This window comes from Diabrotica undecimpunctata, chromosome 2, assembly GCF_040954645.1.
Source record: "Diabrotica undecimpunctata isolate CICGRU chromosome 2, icDiaUnde3, whole genome shotgun sequence".
Classification (NCBI taxonomy): Eukaryota; Metazoa; Arthropoda; class Insecta; order Coleoptera; family Chrysomelidae; genus Diabrotica; species Diabrotica undecimpunctata.
The window spans coordinates 131,854,657-131,866,736 of record NC_092804.1 but is presented as its reverse complement, the minus strand read 5'-3'; the positions used below and the strand labels follow the sequence as shown (position 1 = coordinate 131,866,736).

Sequence of the window (12,080 nt, the reverse complement as noted above, 5' to 3'; positions counted from 1 at the left end):
AGAAAGTAAGATCATGCAATTATAACGGCTCACATCCAGTTCAATCAAATACTACCTCGCAAAAATAATATTGTAACATATGTTACTACCGACTTTTCTGAAGTTGACACTGAACTCTCTCGAATCGACTGGCATTTCTTTTTTACATACTTAAACGACCCCTCATTAATGTGGACTGCATTTCTCGATACGGTCCACAATATAATTTCCACAAATACCACCTTCCGTAAGATTTATAAAAACAACCTTAAACCCGGGATAAATCGAACAGTAATAAAACAAATTAATCACAAACGACGTCTGTCGCGGAAATTTAAACACACCGGGCTTCACAGTGATATCCAAAACCACAGCAGATTTTCAAATAACTTTCACACATCTCTAAAAACTCTTTAACACAAAATTTTTAAGTAAGTGTTATTAAAAGTGGTAACATTGTCTAAAAGTCTACAAGTACATACGATCCTCCTTCACGTCTAAAGTTTCCATTCCTATACTTAAAAAACCCAACCAGACTTTATGCTCTTCTGAAAAAGAATCTTACGAAACTCTCTTAGCATTTTCACAGGTTCTTACCAAAGAATCGAATGATTGCTATCTACCTGCTATTAACTGTAATCGTGTCGGCGCATCCTTACAGCAAGTTGAATTTACAGTGGATTATGTCAAACAGCAGGATTATGTTAAACTTTGCACAGCCGCTTCACCTGGTTTAGATGGTTTAACACCAAAACTGTAAAAAAGATGCTCAGACACGCTTGCAGTACTCTAGCCTTTAATTATGCAAACTTCTTTTATCCAGAATTCCTTACCCCCTAATTGGAAATTAGCATCTGTCACCCCTATTTTTAAAAGGGCAACCAACACGACCCCAACAATTATCGCTCGATTAGCTTTCTGCCGGGAGTTGGCAAAGTCATGGAAGCCATTATTTCCGAGGAATGACCAAATTCCTTCTCCAGGAGCATGTTATTTTAACACTACAACATGGATTTGTCTCTGGTCGCTCTACTCTAACCAATCTCCTACATTGTGTTAACTTAACTTAACTTGTTTATCTAGATTTCTCTAATGTCTTTGACTGTGTACCTAAGCGCAGACTTTATAATCTAAGGAAAATATTGCTACTGTGGAACTCTTCTCGTAATAACTCATAAAACGCTTTACTACGCAGTTTGTGTACGCGCTGTTCTGTCGTTATCCATATTTTATTACAGCCTATTTTTTCCAAATTTATTTTTGTCAAATTCTATCACCTCCTCTTCTTTCTGCTTGCAGAACTCCTGTTTCGTGATACTCCTTTAATATTCTTTCAATTCAGTTTTTTCCAATACTCAGTATCGCTACGAATGTCTTTTTACAAAGGAATTGGTCCTCTAGAAGGGCTGATAAACACGTTCTAAATAAACCAAAAACAGTTAGTGTGAAGTACATAGGTCTTGATAGGATTTCGAGGGTTTTCTATAAAAGCTTTTGTTGAATTTTCTGATATCTGTCATTTTCAACGAGGAACATTGATTAACTTAAGTGTTATGACCGCACCTGGATAATTCAGGAAGACACCGCCGAGGATATCTAAAAAAGTAAAATGATATGATCCCACCAATTATTAAACGAAAACTTCAATGTGAACATACCTTTTTCTTTGGTATTTTTTGTTTCCACTGTTAACTATTAACCATTTTTTCCCTTTACTGGATGGACGTGGTTCAATAATAATGTTAATATTCATGGTGAATTCACAATGGCTTAATTGTTTATTTTCATGAGCACTAATACGTAACCTATGTGTACCACGATTGGTCTTATTGAGAGTACGAAGTACGAACGAAATACGAATCCAATAACAGCGCAAACACAACGGCACGCGACTAACAAGTCGCATCCGGATTGGTTTAATGGCAAATGTCTGCTTTTGCACATGTTTTTGCACCTGTTTTTGCATTTAAGCCTAAATTTAAACTGTGGATAATGCCATTCAAATGTTTGTTTATTGACTTACGGGTCAGAAAATCGGATTCCTATCAATTTTCATCAATTCATTTAAAGAAAATGTCAATTGTCTGGTTTTGCATTTATGTGCTTCATTTGTCCACATATTAAATGTCTAGATTTTCTGTGACAGTATACAGGTTAGTATCCTGGATTATATGTAATATGAAGAACACCAAACATACGAAATATCTTGAATTCTAGCCACTCTACTATTGATTTACTTTCTCGACTTTTTCCCATTTATCATTTAAATACATGCCAATGCCAATTTATTGTAAGTCAATTCTTTCTGGTTTTATATATAATTGTCTATTATCACCACTCATTTGTTTTGTGTTATTTATTATGTAACTTATAGCTTTTTTTTTAGAAATTGCTGTCCCATCAATTTAGATTTTAGTAATTGCGCTGGTCACATATTCTATTTACTTACGTAACTAATTACTGTTAACTATGAGACTTAAAACTAAAGTCCCGTTGTTTTTTAACTTTAGGAGAAATGGACGTACAAGCCTTTCAGCGCCCATGTAGATGATAAGGGTAATATTTATGCAAGAGGATCTCAGGACATGAAGTGTGTAGGAATTCAATATTTGGAAGCAATCAGAAGACTAAAATTACAGGGTGTTACTTTAAGGAGGACTATTCATGTCAGTTTTGTACCAGGTAAAGTTTTTTAAACAATTTTTGTTCTTAATTTAGATTATCTAAAAAGCACCTTTATAACTATGTATTAAAGCTTGAATAATCAATGCAAGGTTTTGTAAGAAACTGTCCAAATAATAATTGAGCAGCCATTTTTAAAAATATTCACTCATTTAAAAATTGAAAAAAATTGTCCTAGAAATTGAATTCAAAACCTGAAATATGTAACAAACATCACGGATTTCATCACAAGTGGTCTTCCAAAGATTATCCAAAGAAAAAATACATTAAAACAATTGATGACAACAAAATCGAGCTATGACAAACCAGCATTTATGTCTATTGTGGACATTCGTTGGGCTAAAGCTGAAGTCGTAAGTTGAAACGTCAAAAACATATTTACAATTATTGTGGTTTACCCAATCAATATATTAGTTAATGTAAAACACAAGAAAATAGTTCAGAATCATATTAAGGCAAACAGGTATAGAAAAACATCCTACTAAACTATAATGACGGGAATAGGAGATATATCCTAATAAGAGTTTTATAGTCTTCAATGAGACAATCGATATGCTAAAATGCGTGTGAACACGCAATAAAGCGCAATAAAGAATAGTTAACACATACACTACTCTCCAAAATTAACGCACCACCTTAAATGTACCATAAGGATAAAGCTAATTTTCTTCTGAATGGATTATTGTGTTTCTATGATTTTTTTCTCATATGGTGGGTATATTTTTAAGGATTTACTGTATCAATGTTTTCTGAAAAATGTCAACGTTTGACCCATACACGGGGTACAAAAATAAAATTATGTTTCCTCATCTTATTTTGCAACATCCTGTGGAATTTATTAGAAACAAATACTAAATCTCATTAATAATGCGAGATAGCTTCATCTTTTCTAAACAATTTCTTAAAATATTGTCTTGATATCTCTATTATCAAAGATTATACAAACGTTTTAAATGGAACAAATTTTTGTGGACATTTAAAGCACAGAAAATACTACTTATAATAAACTTTAGTCAGATTTAAAACAACTAAAGCCTAAGAAAACATAACTTAAATAACCTTTAACAAGTACCGTCTCTCCCAAAAAACACTTAATAACGGGCATTTCCACCGCTATTTCTAATAACTTCTTCACAGCGACGAGGCATACTTAAAATCAAGCGTCGTGTTTGGTCTTGATTAATTGCATCCCAAACTTCTCTCGCCGAAACTTTTATGTCGTCAAGAAAGACAGGTTGTCGGCTTCTAAGTTGATGATCAACAATATCCCATAAATTCTCTATGGGATTTAGATCAGGGTTGCAGCATGACCAGTTCATAGTTTGTATACTGACCTCGTCCAAATAATCACGGATCACACGTGCAACATGTGTTCGAGCATTATCATGCATTAACAGAAAATTATTTTCTATATAAGGAGCAAATTAATACAACTACATGGTTAGATAAAATGTCTGTAATGTACCTTTCACTTGTTAAGGAACCTATTCGTAAAGCAACAAGCTCCGTGCGTGCTGTAAGAGATATTCTCCTCAAACCATTACAGATCCATTAAATAAAGTCATAGGTCGTATGTTGTACTGTGCATAGCGTTCTCTTGACCGTCGAATAACTTCAACACGTATATCTGAACTATATAAGTTATACGTCGATTCATCTGTGGACTTGCTTGCAGTCATCAAAATTCCAGTCAAGGTGTTCTCTGGATAATTGCAATTTACTTCTACGATGATTTACGTTTAAAGCTGGTGCTCTGATTGGTATCCTTACATGCAAATCTTGTTCAGCGAGGCGCCTTTGTATAGTGTTTCTACTAATTTGAATATTATGAACATCTGCCACTTGTATTTTGTAAATATCTCAGTGTGACAAAACGTTTTCTTGTATCTTGTGTTTTAACAAACACTTGCTCTTCCTTGTAAAAAAAACCTGAAAGACCCGTGATATTGTAGTACGAGATACTCTTAACCTCAAACCTCTTTCACGATAACTTAACCCTATATCAGCTATAGCAATTGCCTGCACACATTCATCTCGGCTCAGATTGAATTGTAAGTAATATTGTCAGTCTAAAATTGTGCTGTCAAATGGTTTGATTCTTCATAAAGTATTACAATTCATTAAAATCACGTTATGCTTTGAACATACTTTTCTTTTTTGATAATAGAAACATAGAGATGATTTTTTTGCAAAAATGTTTAGAAAAGATGAAGCTCACAATATTAAGATGTAGCGCTTGTATTCTAATAAATACCACAGAATGTTGCAAAATAAGATGAAAAAAAAAACACCTTATTTTTATATCCCGTATATAGTTATACGGAACGTTGACATTACTCAGAAAACATTAATACAGTTATTACTTAGAAATATACGTATAATGTGAAAGAAAAATAATCAAAATCCATTCAAGTGTTCGGAATGGAAAAATAGCTTCAAACTTATGGCACATTTGAGGAGGTGCGTTAATTTTGGAGAGTAGAAAAACACGTTATGCTTTGAACGTATTTCTCTTTTTGGATAATAGAGATATCGAGATGATTTTTTTACGAAAATGTTGAGAAAAGATGAAGCAATCTCACAATAATAATAGGATATAGCGTTTGTTTCTAATAAATTCCACAGGGTATTACAAAATAAGATGAAAAAAGACAACTTTATTTTTACACCTCGTATATGGTAAAAAGTTGACATTTCTCAGAAAATGTTAATACAGTAATTACATAGAAATAGCCCTAAAATGCGAAAAAAAAAAATCGAATCCAATCAAGGGTTCAAAAGAAAAATAGCTTTAAACCTATGAATAATTTAAGGTGGTGCGTTAATTTTGGAGAGTAGTATATTTAAAGATATTGTGCTTTGCAGAAGATGTAGAAAATTAAAATAATTTAAAGATTTATATTTGATAGTAGGTATATCACAAGAAAATATAATATAATTTATCCATAGTAAAAAAATCGATAGTGGTAGAAAAGGGCCTGTTCCGCGCACATTTATAACTGTTTGAACTAAGAATCAATCGTAGAAATAAAAGAATTAATCATAATTACAGAAGAAGATATTATTTCCTAAAATGAGTAGTAAAAGGATATACTATATACATCAAATTATTACCAAATAAATATCAAAATAATTCAAGTCAAGTGATATATGGTTGAATGCTCGAATATATGAACTTAACTCAAATAAAAGGCAGATATCGAGCACAGATTTTTATTAAATCTTGCCCAAATACTTTCGCTCTCATAGCATCTTCAAGGGCATTTCGTCAAAAATGTAGGCTATCTAGCACGTAGAGTAGATGAATGTTATATAAATGAAATAATACATTTACACAAAACTAACACTAGATAAAGGACAAACAGTTTAAAATTATTTAGAAGCTACATTGTGGAGATAGGAAGAGGGAGAATAGCAGGAGCCAGAGATATGTTGACAGTGATTGTTTGAAACATACAACAGAAAAATTCCTACCACTCACTCTTATTGTTGCAGACTTCTTTAATTGAAAAATTAGTATTGGCTAATTAGTATTGGCTACGAGAACGTGACACAAGACACTGGATGACACAAGGCATCTTAGATATAATATACGTTCGGGAGCACTACAAATCCATAAACAGAGAAAAATACAATGAAATACATAAAGAGATCCGAAACAATTAAAGTAGCGAAAGACCGATGGCTACAAGAATCCTGTTTAGAAATTGAGAAACTGGAAACGATTCGACAGCTTACATGTGCATAAAAAAAAACTAAAAGATTTATGGATTCGACCGTTACTTGATGGAAATTCATTTTATGTAACAATAAAACACTGAAAACTTTGTTTTCAAAACTTCCACAAAATTTATTTTGTTTTAAAACTCTTATCACTACAGCTGTTTCGGCTGATTGCCTTTCTCAAGTGATCTATTTTTGGCATGCGTTTACACTTTATAGTCTCTAATGAAATAAGTTGAGGAGGGGAGAACTGTTTGTCTCAAGTTGGTCATTCAGAATTATATTTGTGTTTTTTAATTTGTTGATTTCCATAGATTCTAACAAAGATAGCTTAAGGCCTTTATTTTGAATGTGAAGAATTTTTTTCTTCGCATTCTTCACATTCAGAAAATTCTTCACATCAAAATAAAGGTCTTAAGCTATCTTTGTTAGAATCTATGGAAATCAACAAATTAAAAAACACAGATATACTTAATTCTGATTGACCAACTTGAGACAAACAGTTCTCCCCTCCTCAATTTATTTCAATAGAGACTATAAAGTGTAAATGCATGCCAAAAATAGATCACTTGAGAAAGGCAATCAGCCGAAACAGCTGTAGTGATAAGATTTAAAAATAAATTTTGTGGAAGTTTTGAAAACAAAGTTTTCAGTGTTTTATTGTTACATAAAACTAAACGAATTAACAGGCAAAAGCAGAATTTGCAAACAATATATATTACAAGACTCTGGTGATACAATTTTAAGTGATATTAAAGAGCGCTGTACCGAATGGGAAAATGACATAATAGAATTATCTAAAGATAACCAAAGAATCTACCAAGAAGTAACATATATCCGAGATACTGACCCACCGATTCTTACATCAGATTCAGAAGCCTATCGACCAAGCGAAACGAAGGAAAACTTCTGGTCCTGACGAAATACATGTAGAATTGTTACAATTATTAGATGATAAGAGCTTTGCGATTATTACCTCCTTCTTTAACAAGATATACAGCAGCGGTAAATTATCAGACAACTGGTTAGAATCAATATTTATAATTATGCTGTAGAAAAGGAATACCAGACAGTGTATCGACTTATCAGTTAATGAGTCCACATGCTCAAATTTTTTATGAAAGTATTGCATTGTCGCATATATAAACTTTGTGAGGCGATAACTGGTAATGAGTAGGAAAAATATTTACGTATGTTTTATAGATTTCGAAAAAGCCTTTGATAGAGTACCACATACACTACTATTTCAATGCTTGGACTCAGTTGGTCTGGGCACGTATGACATTAGATTGCTCAAAAATCGTTACCACAGTCAGACCGCTTGTACTAAGGTGGATCAAGAGGTTTCAGCTAAAGTTTCTATTAAGCGAGGTGTCAGACAGAGATGTGTTATGTCACCGATGTTGTTTAATGCCTACACTGAACCAGTTTTTGAGATAGCGTTAAATAATCGTCGAGAAGGTGTGACGATGGTGAAATTATTAATAACATCGGATACGCAGATGACACCGCCATAATGACAGAGCGCCTAAAAGACCTTCAAACCCTGTCGAACGTCGTAAACAACGAATGCACTGAAAAGGACTTAACAACCAACGCAAAGAACACAAAGTGGATGGTGGTCGGAAAAATTAATAAATACTAAAATTAGCTAACAAAATCCTGGAAACGATGGAACACTTTAGATATCTGGGTAGTTGGATTGACAGCAGGGTTGAAAACGACAAGGAAATTTCGACCAGCACAAAAAAGCTTTTTTAACTGGCGTTCTGTATTGTGTAGTAGAAGTTTGTCATTGACCACACGTCTAAAAGTATTGAAATGCTACGTCTGGTCCGCTCTGTTCTATGGATGTGAAACCTGGACAACAAAAATAAAAAATCTTAATAAATTAGAAGCGTTCGAGTTGTGGTGTTACCGTCGCATGCTCAGAATCCCGTGGACAGCACACATATCTAACGAACGTATGTTAGAGACCATGCACATAGAACGATAATCGATCAACATCATCAAAATAAGAAATTTCCAATACTTCGGCTATATAATAAGAGGACCTAAATATCGCTTACTCCGGTTGACCATGCAGGGCAAAATCGAAGGAAAACGATGGGTCGGATGAAAACAAATGTCCCGTCTGCGTAACATTAGTCAATGGACAGTTCGAACGGTCGAGGAATTGTTTCATCAGCTTGTTAATACGACGATAGCCAACGATTGAAAACAATCACGGCACACAAAGAAGAAGAAGACGAGAACGTGTGCTTAGTTTTAGAGTAACTCCCAGCCACTTTCAGTCGAAATTTGACCAACATGATACAAAATTAATTACTTAATTTTCTAGACAGTTAGGACTGAGTTCCATGAATATAATATAATATCATGGCTCATAATATTAATCTTGTCTACTTGCGTATTATGACAAATGGGAAATGAGTTTCGTAATGTATGGTTTACTTAGTTGAATGCTGCTCCTATTGAACATGTTTCTCGTTGTATATCATGACTGGTCAGTGACTATTTCTATTTTGTCACGGATTTTTTTAGTGTCTACTTTTATAATGGTGTCATTATCATTTTTGAGATTTTCACTTAATACAGGTTTTCATTTTCTCCTAAAGTTTATGTTTCATACATAATTTTCCCGTAACGTTGTGTGTGAACATATTATGTACATAATCTGAGTCCTGGAAGTTGTCTATATTTATTATAATATTAGATGATTTAATCTTAATCCACCTGAATTTATGCCTATTTCTCTTTATTAAGTGTGTTTAATTATTATTAACTCTATAACTACCGTGAACAATTTTGGTCTTACTATATTCCACATCCTAACTACAGTTTTCATACAATGCTAGTAATCTAGATTATATAATTAAAAGTTTAATGTATCTGTGTTCACTCGGCTTTGTTTTAGTCCTACTCTCAATATTGTTTTAAGTTCAATTGAATCAAAAGCCTCAAGTGCAAATGATTTTGCGCATTTTTCTCAGCCATTCTGAGAGATTGTTTCGGGTTCACAAAATGTGAATCTTAAACTATCGTTAGAGTCAGATAAACATTAGAAAATGAACGACAATTTAAACACGTCTATTGTACATGTGTGTTGTGGATAGTACCAAAGTAACCAATTCTCCTAATTGGACCCAAAGATGAAAATAAAATGAGGAAAATATATTTTTTAAATTTTTCTGATTAGAACACATTCCGGTATTTGGCTATTAAAGTTTTAACATTATAAACGTCTATATATTTTTTAATATTAGTTAAAACATATTAATAATGGATTACTTTTAGATGAGGAAACTGGAGGTGTCGATGGAATGAAAGCATTTGTCAAAACTAATGACTTCAAAAATTTAAACATAGGATTTGCTTTAGACGAGGGTATGGCAAGCCCTAATAATGAATATCCCGTTTTTTATGCAGAAAGGATCATTTGGCGTAAGTATTTAACTTTGTAAATTGACATATTTACTGTTAAGTGTTTGCTATTTTTTTTAACCACCACTTTGCACCACTTCGAAAGAAGATCTTAAAATATTGTGGGTATGCATTTAATTTCAAATCATTTTATAACGTCTGTTTGTCGTTGCTTCTGTCAAATAGCGTATTGTTTAAAATTGTAGGGTTTCAAGTACTGACCTTATTATCAAATAGTTGACAGAATTTGTTTATAGGCTCATTTGGAATTTTTAAACATCTGTCGTCCACTGACCGGTACTTCATAAACACAAAGTAACAGGGAGTAGTAAATCTTCAAGCAACATAAATCACCAAGTAATGTATATTATTAAAGTAAAAAGAATAATATATGATCTTTAGCTCAGGTGAAGTAATCGGCAGCTTTTTTGGTCTAATAAAACGTTAAACATACTCACAGTTTTTTATTGCTCGAGATTTTACTACTCGCTGTTACTTCAGTAAACGAAAAATATTTGAAAATGCGAAATAATCCAAAGACAATTAAATTCTGTCGACTAATTGATAAAATAAATCAGGTTGTGACTTCCTGGATGGGTAAAAAGTGAGCCCAGAAGTTGGTCACTATTTTGAGTAACGTAAAAATGAATCCAAGGGATGTTCTGTCTTTGAATTTAAACGAAGAAACGCAAGTTTAAAGACTATGATATAGATAAAAAAAATTGAACTAAATAAAAAGGGCGCAACCTCATCTAACTGAGTGGCAAGGAAAACAGGAGGATCCTACTTCTTAAAGGATTCGTAAAAAATAATAAATATAAAAAACATATAAAATTTTAAAGTTTATCTTTTTTCTAAACGATCCAAAGAAACATAAAGAATAACACTTACCTTATATGCTCTCTAGTAAAAATTATAAGAAATATTTATTTATTGTCCAAGAGAAGGGAAGTTTGTTAGAGGAATAAAAATAATACAAAGCGATTACTTACTAGCTATGTTTATTGCTGGATCAAAAATTCAGTATGGTAACAACTTGGACAGATCTTATAGTACAGACGCAGAAATCTCCATACAAAAAGATTATACTTTTAAAACATGTCTGTTTATGAAAATTCAATTACTGTTTCTCGTAATGGCCTGGCTTACCAAGGCAGAGGGCCCTGGTTCGATCCCGGCAGATACCGTAGTCGTTAACACTACAATCCTGAGCCAACAGGTTAGACGAATCGAAGATTTACAATAAGCCAATTGCCTGAAGTACGACAGGATATAACAACAAACGGCTTCAGAAAAAAAAATGTTTCTCAGTCAAAGAATAACTGTACTTATATAGTGATACAAGAGCTTTTAAATGATATATTACATTTCATATATCGAAATTTAAGAAAAATGCCCTAAAAAAGACCTGTTCAAACGTTTAAAATAAAAACTGAAGAGTACCATATTATCAGGGATAGTTCATATTATTTTTACTATGTTGAAACGGCGCGACAGAATCACACAAAAATCTACGAACTTGTTGACGCAATAACTTTCAAATAGGGTATTATTTGGCATATCCCATTTAATAATTTTACAAAAATGCGCCCGTCTCTCATTTTGATTGATTACGTAATTAACGCATCATACATATAACGACAGATGTCTTAGTTCAGCTACCCAGAAATTTATTAGTTTATGTTTTATGAATGAATTGTAAAGAAAAGTACTTAAATTGTGGAAGCTCTGAAGCCATCTTCAGAGCTTAGGTAAAATTTTATAAAATACCACAGCTAGAAAGGGATCCCAAATTTAATAAAAAAAAGAAAAAAAAAGATGGTACAGTAGGCGGTACTGTAGACTAGCGCGGAGCTTCATACTATATTTTCTGTGTTTTTAAAATTTAAGTAATATTTTTAAAATTGAATAAAGTAAGTTTATTATGTATTTATTTATATTTTAAACAAATTATATTAACCATTACTATTTAAATATATATACTTGTTGTTGAATTAAATGGGCAAATATAGTGCCTAGGAGGACAAATTCATTAAACTTCCCGTGCTCGAATCGGTATCAATAGAGTGTTATGACTCATTTCAGCATCCCTGCTTTATCAGACACTCGGGCTGATACAAATTCAACCTATATTGATACCGATTCGATCACGGGAAGTTTGTCCTCCTAGACCATATATTTGGCCATTTAATTCAACAAGGCAATAGCAGCTTTTACTAAAAGATTTAATCTTTTACACATTTCTTAAAGCCCAGAGAACAGAAAACGATATT

The 12,080-nt window shown here is 32.7% G+C and overlaps 1 protein-coding gene across 3 annotated transcripts in view; it reads left to right on the top strand.

The window, feature by feature from the left end:
* LOC140434887 (aminoacylase-1-like) overlaps positions 1–12,080 on the top strand; it is a 78,603-nt gene that overhangs the window by 25,646 nt on the left and 40,877 nt on the right. For all 3 annotated transcript variants that reach the window (XM_072523500.1, XM_072523498.1, XM_072523499.1), the window contains exons 3-4: positions 2,490–2,661; positions 9,682–9,828. In XM_072523500.1, the coding sequence (XP_072379601.1) occupies positions 2,490–2,661; positions 9,682–9,828 (319 nt within the window). The remainder of the gene's footprint in view (positions 1–2,489; positions 2,662–9,681; positions 9,829–12,080) is intronic.